Source organism: Oncorhynchus mykiss, chromosome 4 (assembly GCF_057628025.1).
Source record: "Oncorhynchus mykiss isolate SJ-2025 chromosome 4, ASM5762802v1, whole genome shotgun sequence".
NCBI classification, from domain to species: domain Eukaryota; kingdom Metazoa; phylum Chordata; class Actinopteri; order Salmoniformes; family Salmonidae; genus Oncorhynchus; species Oncorhynchus mykiss.
In genome coordinates, this window is record NC_143025.1 from 28,170,291 (window position 1) to 28,186,518 (window position 16,228).

Sequence of the window (16,228 nt, forward strand, 5' to 3'; positions counted from 1 at the left end):
CCCCCTAACAGTCCAGCTCCAGTGTCAGCAGAGAAATGGTTAACTCGACTAAATCAACAGAAACGGCCTATAATCACAGATCTAGGATCAGCTTAACTCTCCCCAGACCCTAACCTTAACCATTAGGGTGGGAGAAAGCTAAACTAACCTTAGATCAGAGTCTAGGGCAGCGTTTCCCAAACTTGGTCCTCCGGAACGTTTTGGTTTTTGCCCTAACACTACACAGCTGATTCAAAGCTTGATGATCATTTGAATCAGCTGTAAAGGGCAAAAAACAAAATGTGCATCCATTGGGGTCCCGAGGACCGAGTTTGGGAAACCCTGGTCTGGGGGCAAATTCACCCTACTCCACTGAGACCATAAGCAAACAAGATGGCCGCGGGGGCCACCATACAACAGCAGTAGCAGACGGAGAGGAGAGCAGGGGACACTGTACCTTTTTCTCTGGTGAGAACCTTAAAGGTTCAACAATGTATAGGTCGTCGGGGCCTACTGAACAGGGAGAGAACAGGGCCATGTTAATGATGGGATGGCATACAGGAACACGCATGACACAAGCAGCATGACACCACATTGCAAGTAGTACTACTGATAACTATTAAAGTAATGTTACACAACCTTGATATACTATATCCCAGAATAAAGGTTATAGCTACACTGAAGAGGTTATAGCTAGCAGTTAGCCTACATTGGGCCTACAAGGCAGTTTTCTCTAGTTGTTGCTACTACTTGCAGTGGTCTAACAGAAGCAGCCAGGCTAAAGCATTGTGTTCTATGTACAGTACCAGTCAAAAGTTGACACACCCACTCATTCCAGGGTTTTTCTTTATTTTGACTATTTTCTATATTTTAGAATAATAGTGAAGACATCAAAACTAGGAAATAACACATATGGAATCATGTAGTACACGCAAGCACACCAAGACAAAACCTATTCTCCCTCAGGAGACTAAAAAATTTGGCATGGGTCCTCAGATCCTCAAAAGGTTCTACAGCTGCACCATCGAGAGCATCCTGACTGGTTGCGTCACTGCCTGGTATGGCAACTGCTCGGCCTCCGACCACAAGGTACTACAGAGGGTAGTGCGTACGGCCCAGTACATCACTGGGGACAAGCTTCCTGCCATCCTGGACCTGTATACCAGGCGTGTCAGAGGAAGGCCTAAAAATTGTCATAGACTCCAGCTACCCTAGTCATAGACACTTCTCTCTGCTACCGCACGGCAAGCGGTACCGGAGCGCGAAGTCTAAGTCCAAGAGGCTTTTAAACAGCTTCTACCCCCAAGCCATAAGACTCCTGAACAGCTAATCAAAAGGGCTACCCAGACTCCTCTTTACACTGCTGCTACTCTCTTGTCATCTATGCATAGGCCCTTTAATAACTCTACCTACATACTACCTCAAATAACCGGTGCCCCCACACATCGACTCAGTATCAGTACCCCCCTGTATATAGTCTCGCTATTGTTATTTCACTGCTGCTCTTTAATTACTTGTTACTTTGACCTCTTACCTGTATTTTTTAAAACTGCATTGTTGGTTAGGGGCTCATAAGTAAGCATTTCACTGTAAGGTCAATCAATACCAGTTGTATTCGGTGAATGTGACTAATAAAATTTGATTTTGTAAGCAACAAATCAAAATATTTTTTATACATTTTAGATTCTTCAAAGTAGCCACTCTTTGCCTTGACAGATTTGCACACATGGCATTCTCTCAACCAGCTTCATGAGGTAGTGACCTGGAATGTGTCTTGGTAAAAGGTGTCTTGCTAAAAGTTAATTTGTGGGAATTTCTTTCCTCCTTAATGCGTTTGAATCAATCAGTTGTGTTGTAACAAGGTAGGGTGGTATACAGAAGATAGCACTATTTGGTAAAAGACCAAGTCCATATTATGGCAAGAACAGCTCAAATAAGCAAAGAGAAACGACAATCCATTTGTTTTAAGACATGAAGGTCTTCACGGAACATTTCAAGAACTTTGAAAGTTTCTTCAACTGCAGTCATAAGAACTGGGGTGGCAGGTAGCCTCGTGGTTAGAGTGTTGGAACAGTAACCGAAAGGTTTCTGGATCGAATCCCCGAGCTGACAAGGTAAAAATCTGTCGTTCTGCCCCTGAACAAGGCAGTTAACCCACTGTTCCCCGGTAGGCCGTTATTGCAATTAAGAATTTGTTCTTAACTGACTTGCCTAGTTAAATAAAAGGTTACATAGTTTTTTTTAACCATCAAGCACTATGATGAGACTGTCTCATGAGGACCACCACAGGAAAGAAAGACCCAGAGTTACCTCTGCTGCAGAGGATAAGTTCATTAGAGTTACCAGCCTCAGAAATTGCAGCCCAAATAAATGCTTCACATAGTTCAAGTAACAGACACATCTCAACATCAACTGTTCTGAGACTACGTGAAATCAGGCCTTCATGGTCAAATTGCTGCAAAGAAACCACTACTAAAGGACACCAATAAGAAGAGACTTGCATGGTCCAAGAAACACGAGCAACGGATATCAGAACAGTGGAAATCTGTCCGTTGCTCAGATGAGTCAAAATGTGAGATTTTTTGTTTCAACCGCAGTGTCTTTGTGAGATGCTGAGTAGGTGAACAGAGGATCTCCGCATGTGTGGTTCCCAACATGAAGCATGGAGGAGGTGGTGTGATGGTGCTTTGCAGGTAACACTGTCAGTGATTTATTCAGAATTAAAGGCACACTTAACTGGCATGGCTACCACAGCATTCTGCAACAATACGCCATGCCATCTGGTTTTTGTTTTTCAACAGGACAATGACCCAACACACCTCCAGGCTGTGAAAGGGCTATTTGACCAAGAAGGAGAGTGATGGAGTGCTGCATCAGATGACCTGGCCTCCACAATCACCCAACCTCAACCCAATTGAATGGTTTTTGGATGAGTTGGACTACAGAGTGAAGGAAAACCAGCCAACAAGTGCTCAGCATATGTGGAAACTCCTTCAAGACGGTTGGAAAAGCGTTCCTCATGAAGGTTGTTGAGAGAATGGAAAGTTGTCATCAAGCCACAGGGTGACTACTTTTAAACAAATCAAAATGTATTTCATATTCTTCACACTTTTTTGGTTACTACATGATTCCATATGTTTTATTTCATAGTTTAGATGTATTCACTATTATTCTACAATGTAGAAAATAGTCAAAATAAAGAACCTGGAATGAGTAGGTGTGTCAAACCTTTGACTGGTACTGTATACTCTCATTCAGTTCAGCATCTGTATGGACACACAGCTGGCAATGACAGGTGCTGTGGCCCAAGGACAGCACAGACATGAGAAAAAAAAGTATATATATGAGAGCGAGGAGGGAGAAATAGTGGGAGTACTACGTTTCCTGTCCGTCTGAATGAAGGTCTTTATTCCTTCAGGAGAGGGGTGTGGCCAGGCCATCCCACTGGAGTGTCTGTGGCTCCAGTACCCTACAGTACCTTTACAGCAGCCATACAGCAGCTCACCAGCATGGTACAGCCAGCCAGTCCGGCAGTCCAGAGAGAGACCATGCATGGGCAGAGCACAGTCATGCACAGCTGTTGCTCTGAGACTGTAGCAGTAATGTGGTGTATGATGGCGCTGGCATGGAAGGCTTTCTGAAGACTGTCGTGTCTAGTCTTTTAGTCATAGCTCCTGAGCAGCAACAGGATGGACAGAGCAGCGATGTAGAAGACAGGAAGCTTAGAGGAAAAGGGTGTGTGTGTGTGTGTGTGTGTAAGAGAGGCCATGTGACTGAGTGTTTGTAGAGTGACTAAGTGTGTGCACACACTTACCTTCTGAAGTAGGAAAGGTGAAGGACTTGGAGCGTACGAGAGGACACGATATCCTCCGCTTCAGACTCATATCCTCATAGGAGGAGAAACACCTAAAACACATGATAAGATAGCACTGTTCTAAATCTATGGAAGTGACCCAGTCGTTCGTTTGAAATGTTTCGCTGCCATGCTGCCTAGCTAGTCAACTACGGCTAACTTACAGAAAAGTAGCTGCACTTGCGTTTGTTTTAGCTGTTTTCAAGTGACATTTATTTGGATGCATCCATAACAATGAGGTAATGATGCGCGATTTCACCTGGCATAGAAAAATGTCATTTTGACCTGTTTTTCTATCAACATTTATTTGGATGTATCCATAACAACTATGCGGAGTCCTGATTTCCACTGACTAAGAAAATACCTCCTCGTCCTTACACAATCCTCAATAAGACAGTGGAGATAGAGTTTCAATATTGAAACAAGACAGGAAGTCTTATACGTATTTTGGTTGTTGAAAACCAACTGCTAGTTTAAAAGAAAGGGGAGATCATGTCTAGCTGCTTCTTAATGGTGGACATCCCGTTTCTAAATTGCCCGGCTGGGCTGATGAAATAGTGGATTGCGCATCGAGATGGATTGGCATTTCAACATCATAACTGGTGGCAACCAGCTGGAACACAGTTTTAACCAAATCAGCATTAAGGATTAAACCCACCCGTTGTATAAAATAAAACATTAACTGGGCTAAGAGAAAACATTATATTAGACCCAGAAAGCACCAACAATACTCTAATAAATAATATAGGGAGATCAGACAAAAAAGGTGTGTGTGTTTACCTCTTGGGGCTGGGGTAGTGGTTGGCTGCAGTGTGTGTGTTTACCTCTTGGGGCTGGGGTAGTGGTTGGCTGCAGTGTGTGTGTTTACCTCTTGGGGCTGGGGTAGTGGTTGACTGCGGTGTGTGTGTTGGTGTGTGTTTACCTCTTGGGGCTGGGTTAGTGGTTGACTGTGGTGTGTGTGTTGGTGTGTGTTTACCTCTTGGGGCTGGGGTAGTGGTTGGCTGCGGTGTGTGTGTTTACCTCTTGGGGCTGGGGTAGTGGTTGGCTGCAGTGTGTGTGTTTACCTCTTGGGGCTGGGGTAGTGGTTGACTGCGGTGTGTGTGTTGGTGTGTGTTTACCTCTTGGGACTGGGGTAGTGGTTGACTATGGTGTGTGTGTTTACCTCTTGGGGCTGGGGTAGTGGTTGACTGCGGTGTGTGTGTTTACCTCTTGGGGCTGGGGTAGTGGTTGACTGCGGTGTGTGTGTTGGTGTGTGTTTACCTCTTGGGACTGGGGTAGTGGTTGACTGTGGTGTGTGTGTTTACCTCTTGGGGCTGGGGTAGTGGTTGACTGCGGTGTGTGTGTTTACCTCTTGGGGCTGGGGTAGTTGTTGACTGCGGTGTATGTGTTGGTGTGCGTTTACCTCTTGGGACTGGGGTAGTGGTTGACTGCGGTGTGTGTGTTTACCTCTTGGGGCTGGGGTAGTGGTTGACTGCGGTGTGTGTGTTTACCTCTTGGGGCTGGGGTAGTGGTTGACTGCAGTGTGTGTGTTGGTGTGTGTTTACCTCTTGGGGCTGGGGTAGTGGTTGACTGCGGTGTGTGTGTTTACCTCTTGGGGCTGGGGTAGTGGTTGACTGCGGTGTGTGTGTTGGTGTGTGTTTACCTCTTGGGGCTGGGTTAGTGGTTGACTGCGGTGTGTGTTTACCTCTTGGGGCTGGGGTAGTGGTTGGCTGCGGTGTGTGTGTTTACCTCTTGGGGCTGGGGTAGTGGTTGACTGCGGTGTGTGTGTTGGTGTGTGTTTACCTCTTGGGACTGGGGTAGTGGTTGACTATGGTGTGTGTGTTTACCTCTTGGGGCTGGGGTAGTGGTTGACTGCGGTGTGTGTGTTTACCTCTTGGGGCTGGGGTAGTGGTTGACTGCGGTGTGTGTGTTGGTGTGCGTTTACCTCTTGGGACTGGGGTAGTGGTTGACTGCGGTGTGTGTTTACCTCTTGGGGCTGGGGTAGTGGTTGACTGCGGTGTGTGTGTTTACCTCTTGGGGCTGGGGTAATGGTTGACTGCAGTGTGTGTGTTGGTGTGTGTTTACCTCTTGGGGCTGGGGTAGTGGTTGACTGCGGTGTGTGTGTTTACCTCTTGGGGCTGGGGTAGTGGTTGACTGCAGTGTGTGTGTTGGTGTGTGTTTACCTCTTGGGGCTGGGGTAGTGGTTGACTGCGGTGTGTGTGTTTACCTCTTGGGGCTGGGGTAGTGGTTGACTGCGGTGTGTGTGGTGGTTTGTGTGTTGGTGCTCCGGCAGCAGTGCAGGCAGAACACCAGGCCCAGACAGAGACACAGGACTAGAGACACCACCAGGTAACTCTGTCGGTCTGACACCTAGAAAACACGAACACATATAAACATCTGAGGAAACACAAAGACATATCAGATCTGATTATGACATTTTGCAAGATTATTAAAATTAGGCCAACATTTTTATCTGACACTCAATAAATGTAGGTAGTATTACTGTGTACCTCTTTCTGTAACTGTGAGACAGTCATGGTGAGGTTGATCATCAGCTTGGTGACGTTCTCCAGCTGGCCCTGTAACATCTGAATTGACTCGGTCTGTTTCTGGTCCTGAGGGATCACACAACCAAGATGAAACGTTAATAAAACCCTGAGACAACCAACCTACTCCACAAAAGACAACCCCAACCATACAACCTATACCAATGTTTCTCAACGACTGTCCTCCAGTACCCTCAACAGCACATGTTTTTGTCGTGACAAGCACACCTGATTCTACTTCTCAGCTAATCATCAAGTCCTTGACAAGTCAATTCTGGTGTTTTTGCCCGGGGCTACAACAACGTGTGCTGTTGGGGGTACTGGAGGACCGGAGTTGGGATACACTGACCTACGATAAACCACATGTTAACCATCACTGAACTAAACAAATCACAACCATCCCACAACAACCGCCCTGCAACCCAAACCAAGAAGCAACCGTTTGTAATGGACCTGTTCTCCAGCGATGCGGGAGGTGTTCTGTAGCTTGATGATGGTCTTGTTGAAGGCCCTCTGCATCTCCTCCATCTGCTTACGATACCTAGAACACACCGCACACACAACAAGCTAATCAGAGCCTGAACAGGACAAGTCATATGGAGGAACCTACGACGTGGCTATAAGGTTTAAAAAGGCACAAACACTCACACACACACAAAAAAAACTCACCTCTGGCTGAGTTCCTCCAGATATCTGCTGCTGAGGGACATGTTCATCTCCAATGCTTTGATCCTGTTGTTCAACCTCATGAACACACTCTCCTTCTGACTGGAGCCGTGCACGTTCAGTCCTCCGTTCATGCCTCCATTCCCTCCAATGTACTCCCCTGTGCTCTGCAGCTCAGCGTAGAAGTCCGTAGCTGTCCGGTGTAAATGTCCGTTAGCAATAACCGGGACGCTAAGTAGCAGGTCCTCCGTGGACTCTTCCCTAAGTGGGTGCTCTGCTGGCTGGGGAGAGGAGTCGCCACCCTGCTCCCCTTGGCCCTTGAGGTCTCCACTTTCTACCCCAGCCCTGGGTGTGTGTGGCTCTGCGTGTGTGTCGGGCTGGAGGGGCACAGGGAGTTCGGTGGGAGGGGGGATGTCTGCAGGTCTGGAGGCAGTGGGGAGAGGCTGGACTGGCTGCTCCTTCAGGGAGAGTGGAGGGAGGTCCAGATAAGCTGTCTCAGAAGTTGGAGGGTGGAGGGGGGTAGTGGGACTGGGGGAAGGGTTGGGGGTGCTGGCCTCCTGGGCCTCTGGGACAGGGACCCCCTGCAGGGCTGGAGGGGGGACGGGGTCATCTTGGCTGAGGGGCCGGGGAGCTTCGTCCTGGGTAGGGGTGGGTTTGGAGAGGGGGGTGTGAGAGAAGCTGTGGGGGGGCAGGGTAGAGGTCCGGCTAGGCTCCAGAATAATGATGTGGTCTACGGGGTGTGTGTCTGTGTGATTGTGTGAATCTGTAGGAGATAAAACCTTGTTTTGGGCCCGGGGGGCCATCTCAGGATCAGGGACCGGCTCTGTGTGTGTTGGGGCTTCCTGGGTGTGTGTGGCGGCGGGGACAGGGTCCTGTATGGTGGTGTGTGTGGGTAAGGGAGTGTCTATGGGGGTGTGCGTGTACGTGTCTTGCTGTCTCTCTCTGGCGAGGCAAGCGTCACACCAGCGCCGTAGCAGCTCCGGCAGTGTGGCAACACACGAGACAGAAGAGAGGGAAGACACGGAGGAGAGAGGACAGTACAGCTGGCTCTCCCTCCTCCACTGTTCCTCTCTCTCCTCATCATCATCCCCCTCTTCCTCCATAAGAGTCACAGTGGACTGTGGGGGCTCCTCTTCCTCCACCACCAGAGTCACGATCTGTCCATCCTCCGGGGAGGGTACGGGGGAGTCCGGGGAGGAGAGGGCGACATCAGGGTCCTCCTGAGGAGCGGGGTGGTCTGGCTCCACTCTGAGAGAGAGGAGGAAGTTAGAGACTCGTAGTGCAAGGTGAGTGAGAGTGAGTGAGTGAGTGAGTGACTCACGCTGGAGGAGGTGTGGTGATGGTAGGGGTTGGTGTGAGCAGCACCTCGTTATTCCCCTCGGTTTGGTTCTGGGCTTCTGATGATGCGTTGGCTGGAAGAGATACACAGACACACAGCAGTCTTTAGATACAGTCATCAACTACCACAATTACATAGAACATGTATGTCAACTAATACATTAACTTCCTTTCATAGGATAACTATCACTGGTCATGACAAGGTTCAGTTCTCTAACCCCAGACCAGCTATAGTCTGATGCCAGTCTGGTGCTGCTCTAGCCAACTCTATGTTGTTGCCCAGTTCAGTGGGTTAAAATGGGGAACAGAGACAAACCACCAAACATCTATGTTTGGGGTAACGACCACAAGAGATTTGGCAAAAACAGAAACAGCCAGGCTGGTCCAGTTAGGACTGCTCTCATACCTCAGTGACCCTGTGGGTTGAAAAAGGGTTTAACAAACAGCCCATAGTTGGTCACTTCAGCTGCCCTGAATGCAGCCCATAGTGAAGGCTGTGTAACGGTTTGTGAGGATGTGTGAGTGTGTGCCATTGGGACCAGGGGGTAAACCCGTGTTAGAATAGTATTTAGACTCCAGCAGTATCTGAGGGTAAGATGGGGACCAGAGGTATTTGGTTCTGCGTCATAGACCCCCCCAGTCCTAATAGAAACAGCTCCCCAGCTGCTGCCTTATAAAACACTGCTCCATTGTTCCTCTGAAAACATCCTGGCACCAGTCAAATCAACATCTGGAGCCTCAGGCAGGCAGGCAGGCAGGCAGATAACGCAAAGACGCAGACACACACACACCAAACCGGAACCATATGACAGTTTCAGAACCGCCTAATCTAAACAAGATGGGTGAAGTTGGGCTTAGACTGAACTGTCCAGCAGGAAGGGAAGGAGAGATGGAAGGGGGAAGGAGAGGGCACAAACTTATATAATAGGGAAAAGGGGGTTGGGCAAGAGAAAGAAGGACGAGAGTAGCAAGACTTGCTGGGAAGAAAGCAGAACCAAAACTGGATCTACTGTTTGTGTTTGCTCCGAGGTGTGATGTCATTTGGAACATTCTGTTAATTGCCGACTGTGGTATGTGTGTGTGTGTGTGTGTGTGTGGTAGGGGTGTGATGTTTAAACTAAATTGGGATCTATGACATTTAGAAAAAAATCCCTAAAATCACATTGCAGTTATCACAAAACTACCACTAACAGGTCCCGATCATCATCATAAAATGGAAAAGTTCAAATGAAACAAATACCTAAACGCAGCAATGCTGTAAAGGAGGAGATATGCATATTTTAAATGACTTGACACGGATATAAACTGCTCCGCGCGTCATTAACAGTGTGGACAAGCCAGTTGGTTCTGTTTGAACGTTGCCGCTGGCTGTGTGGTTACTAAACGAGAACAAAGCTGGGTAGGATAACAGGGCTTGTTGTGTGTGTGTGTGAGTGAGTGAGTGAGTGAGTGAAGTCTAGATCGGTTTTTCTTAAACATAGTTGAATTCCAGAGCTTCTATTCTGTGAGGGAAAGAGGGGCAGGCTAAGTGCTGAGCCTCAACAAATCATGCATGGTTTAATTAAGATCTTTATTGTGTACAGAATACCTCTAATGTTCACACTGGGACATTCCCCTGGACAGCTCAGTGCTTTAGTTAGCACAAGATAAACCTTCCTCCATACATATGCAAACCTCATGCCTCTCGCTGCGAGGCCGGTTAACGCAGTAAGTTCATTAAATTAACACATAGCATTTCCTCAAAGAAGAGGTCGACCGATTATGATTTTTCAACGCCGATACCGATTATTGGAGGATAAAAAAAGCCAATACTGATTAATCAGCCGATTTTTAAAAATGTATTTATTTATTTGTAATAATGACAATTACAACAATACTGAATTAACATTTTTATTTTAACTTAAAACATAAATAAAATCAATTTAGTCTCAAATAAATAACGGCACATGTTCAATTTGGTTTAAATAATGCAAAAACAAAGTGTTAGAGAAGAATGTAAAAGTGCAATATGTGCCATGTAAGAAAGCTAACTTTTAAATTCCTTGTTCAGAACATGAGAACATATGAAAGCTGGTGGTTCCTTTTAACATGAGTCTTCAATATTCCCAGGTAAGAAGTTTTAGGTTGTAGTTATTATAGGAATTATAGGACTATTTCTCTCTATACCATTTGTATTTCATATACCTTTGACTATTGGATGTTCTTATAGGCACTTTAGTATTGCCAGTGTAACAGTATAGCTTCCGTCCCTCTCCTGGCTCCTACCTGGGCTCAAACCAGGAACACATCGTCAACAGCCACCCTCGAAGCATCGTTACCCATCGCTCCCGGGGAACAACTACTTCAAGGCCTCAGAGCGAGTGATGTCACCGATTGAAACGCTATTAGCGCACACCCCGCTAACTAGCTAGCCATTTCACATCGGTTACACCTGCCTAATCTCAGGAGTTGATAGGCTTGAAGTCATAAACACCTCAATGCTTGAAGCACAGCGAAGAGCTGCTGGCAAACGCACAAAAGTGCTGTTTGAATGAATGCTTCCGAGCCTGCTGCTGCCTACCACCTCTCAGTCAGACTGCTCTATCAAATCATAGCCTTAATTATAACACACATATGAGGACCTTAGGTCATTAATATGGTCAAATCCGGAAAGTAGCATTTCGAAAACAAAACGTTCTGTATTTTATCTAACGGGTGGCATCCCTAAGTCTAAATATTGCTGTTACATTACACAACCTTCAATGTTATGTCATAATTATGTACAATTCTGGCAAATTAATTACGGTCTTAAATGGTCTTCACACAGTTCGCAACGAGCCAGGTGGCCCAAACTGCTGCATATACCCTGACTGCTTGCATGGAACGCAAGAGAAGTGACAATTTCCCTAGTTATAAGAAATTCATGTTAGCAGGCAATATTAACTAAATATGCAGGTTTAAAAACATATAATCTTTTTGATTTTAAAGAAAGGCATTGATGTTTAACGGTTAGGTACACATTAGTGCAACGACAGTGCTTGTTTCGCAAATACGCTTGTTAAATCAACACCCGTTTATGAAATAGGCTGTGATTCGATGAGAAATTAACAGGCACCGCATCGATTATATGCAACGTAGGAAAAGCTAGATAAACTAGTAATATCATCAACCATGTATAGTTAACTAGTGATTATGTTAAGATTGATTGTTTTTTATAAGATATGTTTAATGCTAGCTAGCACCTTACCTTGGCTCCTTGCTGCACTCGCATAACAGGTAGTCAGCCTGCCACGCAGTCTCCTCGTGGAGTGCAACGTAATCGGCCACAATCGGTGTCAAAAAATGCAGATTACCAATTGTTATGAAAATGGCCCCAAATAATCGGCCATTCCGATTAATCGGTCGACCTCTACCTCAAACACAACACACATTCTTAGCAATGGATAGAAGGGGGTGAAGGAAATGAGAGAAGAGAGAGAAGGGGAGGAGCGAACAGAAGAGAGGAACGAGGAGGATCCATACGTTCCAGCTGTGCTCCTCCATCCTCAGGCTTGCCTCCCAGAACGTTGGCTGCTATGTTGTTGACCATGTTGAGAATGGCATCTGTACGTAGAACACACACACACGGAATCATGAATAACCTTCTTCACTGGTAGTAAAGTAGTTGAAGGCCCCACAGGAATCTGTAAAACCACAGTTCTTGGTATTCACCTACCACAGCATGCAATCCCCTAACCGACTCCACATACCCTTACCCAACCAACCCATCTCTGCCTGGCTGGCTAGAGGACCTTGTCAGCCTCTGCTTGTTTTCAAACACTGGTGTGGGGGGGTTGTGTAGAAATGGGTCAGTCTATTTTCTAAATACTGAACCAGTTGTGTGTAGGACTATTGGGGGGGGTCTCTTAGCCAATCAGATTGCAGCCTCAGTGCCCTGCCAGGGAGACACAGGGGCTCCAGTGTGTGTAATGGAGTTATGTACAAATCAGTAGTCCTAACCCGTATCCCAGCCACAGCTCTGTTTGCCAATGTGCCGTCATGTGGGAATACAGAAACTGAAGAAACATTCAGGACTTGATGTTTTCCAGGAAAGCAGCTTCTTGTCTCTCCATTCTCCAAGAAATACAGAGTCTGTTTTAGACCCAGGTCTGGAGATCAATTCTCTGATGTGATTAGATACAGTAGAGAACTGATGCTGAGCCAGTTCGATATCAAGTTAGCCATGTTTACGCTGTCCTGTGCCGTGTGAAACTACGCTCAGAACAACGCGATGCGGTGTGTGTGTGTACATACTTGTGGCAGAGCCCAGCAGATTTTTAGAACCCTTGTCCTCAGAGTGGAGGTAGCCAGGTGGGTAGTCTGTAGATAAAATAACCAGATTATTTCAAGGTGGAGAAAACATGATATTTTATAATAACAACATGACCAAGTATCACACGCACGGTGTACCTTCTTACCATAATCCTCATCAAGGTATTCCAGCCTCTCTGAGGGGTACTGGGAATCTGCGATCTCTTCGTATTCCTCCACCATACTGGTACCAAACACCCTATAAAACACACACATGGTTATATGACACACACACACGGTTAAATGTATCATATACAGCTGAAAAGAGAGGAATTATGATTAGACGAACATGGACATGCGAGTTGACATGTTGAGATGACATGCTGTTCCCTATAGTGTTGTTTTTGTACATTAATCTATACATCTCACCCCACTAACCTTATCGACTGAGATAATGTAAACCTTAACATTTAGTTATTTTGTTTATCTACAGAGAGTAGCAGCATTTATGTGGATGTGAACGTTGGCCAAGTAAAAAAAAATCATAAAAAAAAATACAATAAATAAACGTGTTTTCTTTTAACAGCTCCTGTCCTGGTCTCCACTCCTTGAGGGCAGGACGCAGGGCGAACATAGGGGGAAGGTAGTGAGTGGGAGGAGGAGGTAAATCTGTAGTAGTAGTGTTTTTTACAGCCCCCTGACAGTCAACCCCCTGTTAAACTCACCCAAATGTTTTGTTAATGATTACTCCTTACCTGTCCACTAACCTGGCCTCAGCCCCTGTAGGGAATGGCAGGGAGTGTGGGTGATAGGAGGGTAAGGAGGAACTTAGTACATCCAACTCAGCAGAGGACAAAGGGCTACTGTACAGAGTTGAAATGATTGTACTATACAAGGTTGTTGTACTGCAACTGCAGGGTCTTTAACATCCGGCCTTCTCCTCTGCCATTGTTTACAGTGACCTGCACACCTCATATTCTCTGTAAGAGGGAGGGAGGCTGTGGGTTGAGAGCTCAGGGTCTCTGTTGGGTTCTGGTAGAGAGAGAGGGGAGAGGGTGATCTGAGGAGGGTCTCTGTTGGGTTCTGGTAGAGAGAGAGGGGAGAGGGTGATCTGAGGAGGGTCTCTGTTGGGTTCTGGTAGAGAAGGAGGAGAGAGGGTGATCTGAGGAGGGTCTCTGTTGGGTTCTGGCTGAGCTCCAGCTCCCCTACACAGCTTTAAGGAAGGAATGTCTCCATATAGAGCAGAGTATGGAAGACTTACTGTAATACAGCCATCTAACCACCTACACTGGGCTCCTTAACTTACAGATAGACATGGACAAGAGCATGCTGCCAAGTCAGAGACAAAGCGACAGAGCGGGATCGAAAAAGAGGCAGAGAGCCAACATGGCAGAGAGACACATATTTCCTGGAAATCCTATAGAGCACAGAGACCATTACTAGAAAGCTGCTCAGCTCGCAGTATATCTACTCACCGTGTTCTCTGAAATAACTGATTGATTTCACTGCACACTAGGGGCCACTAGGAGCTAACACTATTGAAGGCAGCAAGACAAAGGAGATGATCGTGGACTACAGGAAAAGGAGGGCCGAACAGGCCCCCATTAACATCGACGGGGCTGTAGTGGAGCGTGTCGAGAGTTTCTTGGTGTCCACATCACCAACAAACTATCATGGTTCAAACACACAAAGACAGTCGTGAAGAGGGCACGACAACACCTTTTGCCCCTCAGAAGATGGAAAATATTTGGCATGGGTCTCCAGATCCCCAATAGTTCTACAGCTGCACTATTGAGAGCATCCTGACAAGTTGCATCACCACAACAGCTCGGCATCTGACTAAGGTAATACAGAGGGTAGTGCGTATGGCCCAATACATCACTGGGGCCAAGCTTCCTGCCATCCAGGACCTATATACAAGGCATGTCAGAGAAAGGCCCCAAAAAATGGTCAAAGACTCCAGCCACCCTAGTCAGACTGTTCTCTCTGCTACCGCACGGCAAGCGGTACCGGAGCGCCAAGTCTAGGTCCAAAAGGCTCCTTAACAGTTTCTAACCCCAAGCTATAAGACTGCTGAACAATTAATCAAAAGGCCACCCGGACTATTTACATTGACCCAGACTATTTACATTTTCCCTGCTGTGTTCATTATATAGCACAGGAGGCTGCTGAGGGGGAGGCTGCTGATGTATTTTACACCATTCCACCTTTTCTGCACCAGCCATTACCACGAGCCCGTCCTCCCCAATTAAGGAGCCACCAACCTCCTGTGTTACATAGCCTTTTTGCTAAACAACACACCCGGAGGAAAACATTACTGTTATTTCTCTTCTATTCAAGTCTAGCTGTTAAAAAATGTAATGACAGACTATCTCCTGGTCTCTCTCTCTATACAGTTGAAGTCGGAGGTTTACATACACTTAGGTCGGAGTCATGAAAACTTGCTTGTTTTCAGCCACTCCACAAATTTCTTGTTAACAAACTATAGTTTTGGCAAGTCGGTTAGGACATCTACTTTGTGCATGACAAGTAATTTTTCCAACAACTGTTTACAGACATATTATTTCACATATAATTCACTGTATCACAATGCCAGTGGGTCAGAAGATTACATACACTAAGTTGACTGTGCCTTTTAAACAGCTTGGAAAATTCCAGAAAATTATGTCATGGCTTTAGAAGCTTCTGATAGGCTAATTGAGTCAATTGGAGGTCTACCTGTGGATGTATTTCAAGGCCTACCTTCAATCTCAGTGCCTCTTTGCTTGACATCATGGGAAAATCAAAAGTAATCAGCAAAGACTTCAGAAAAGAAATTGTAGACCTCCACAAGTCTGGTTCATCCTTGGGAGCAATTTCCAAACGCCTGAAGGTACCAAGTTCATCTGTACAAACAATAGTACGCATGTATAAACACCATGGGACCACGCAGCCGTCATACCGCTCAGGAAGGAGCCTAGAGATGAACGTACTTTTGTGCAAAAAGTGCAAATCTATCCCAGAACAACAGCAAAGGACCTTGTGAAGATGCTGGAGGAAACAGGTACAAACATATCTATATCCACAGTAAAATGAGTCCTATATCGACATAACCTGAAAGGCCGCTCAGTAAGGAAGAAGCCACTGCTCCAAAACCGCCATAAAAAAGCCAGACTATGGTTTATAACTGCACATGGGACAAGATCGTACTTTTTGGAGGAATGTCATCTGGTCTGATGAAACAAAAATAGAACTGTTTGGCCATAATGACCATCGTTATGTTTGGAGGAAAAAGGGGGAGGCTTGCAAGCCGAAGAACACCATCCCAACCGTGAAGCACAGGGTTGACAGCATTTTCATGTGTGGGGGTGCTATGCTACAGAATGGACTGGTGCACTTCACAAAATAGATAACATCATGAGGATGGAAAAGTATGTGGATATATTGAAGCAACATTTCAAGACATCAGTCAGGAAGTTAAAGCTTGGTCACAAACGGGTCTTCCAAATGGACAATGACACGAAGCATACTTCCAAAGTTGTGGCAAAAAAGTGACAACAAAGTCAAGGTATTGGAGTGGCCATCCCAAATCCCTGACCTCAATCCTACAGAAAATTTG

General features: G+C 46.2%; 1 protein-coding gene across 9 annotated transcripts in view; it reads right to left on the minus strand.

Moving 5' to 3' along the window:
- Positions 1 to 16,228, minus strand: part of LOC110521628 (SUN domain-containing ossification factor) — a 72,053-nt gene that overhangs the window by 4,581 nt on the left and 51,244 nt on the right. For 6 of the 9 annotated variants that reach the window (XM_090231696.1, XM_090231695.1, XM_090231699.1 and 3 more), the window contains 10 exons: positions 12,798 to 12,889; positions 12,634 to 12,699; positions 11,863 to 11,943; positions 8,345 to 8,435; positions 7,027 to 8,271; positions 6,811 to 6,898; positions 6,322 to 6,426; positions 6,039 to 6,181; positions 3,794 to 3,885; positions 437 to 492 (listed from right to left, as the gene is read on the minus strand). In XM_090231696.1, the coding sequence (XP_090087822.1) occupies positions 437 to 492; positions 3,794 to 3,885; positions 6,039 to 6,181; positions 6,322 to 6,426; positions 6,811 to 6,898; positions 7,027 to 8,271; positions 8,345 to 8,435; positions 11,863 to 11,943; positions 12,634 to 12,699; positions 12,798 to 12,889 (2,059 nt within the window). The remainder of the gene's footprint in view (positions 1 to 436; positions 493 to 3,793; positions 3,886 to 6,038; positions 6,182 to 6,321; positions 6,427 to 6,810; positions 6,899 to 7,026; positions 8,272 to 8,344; positions 8,436 to 11,862; positions 11,944 to 12,633; positions 12,700 to 12,797; positions 12,890 to 16,228) is intronic. The other 3 variants (XM_090231697.1, XM_090231694.1, XM_090231692.1) reach the window with 1 other exon arrangement.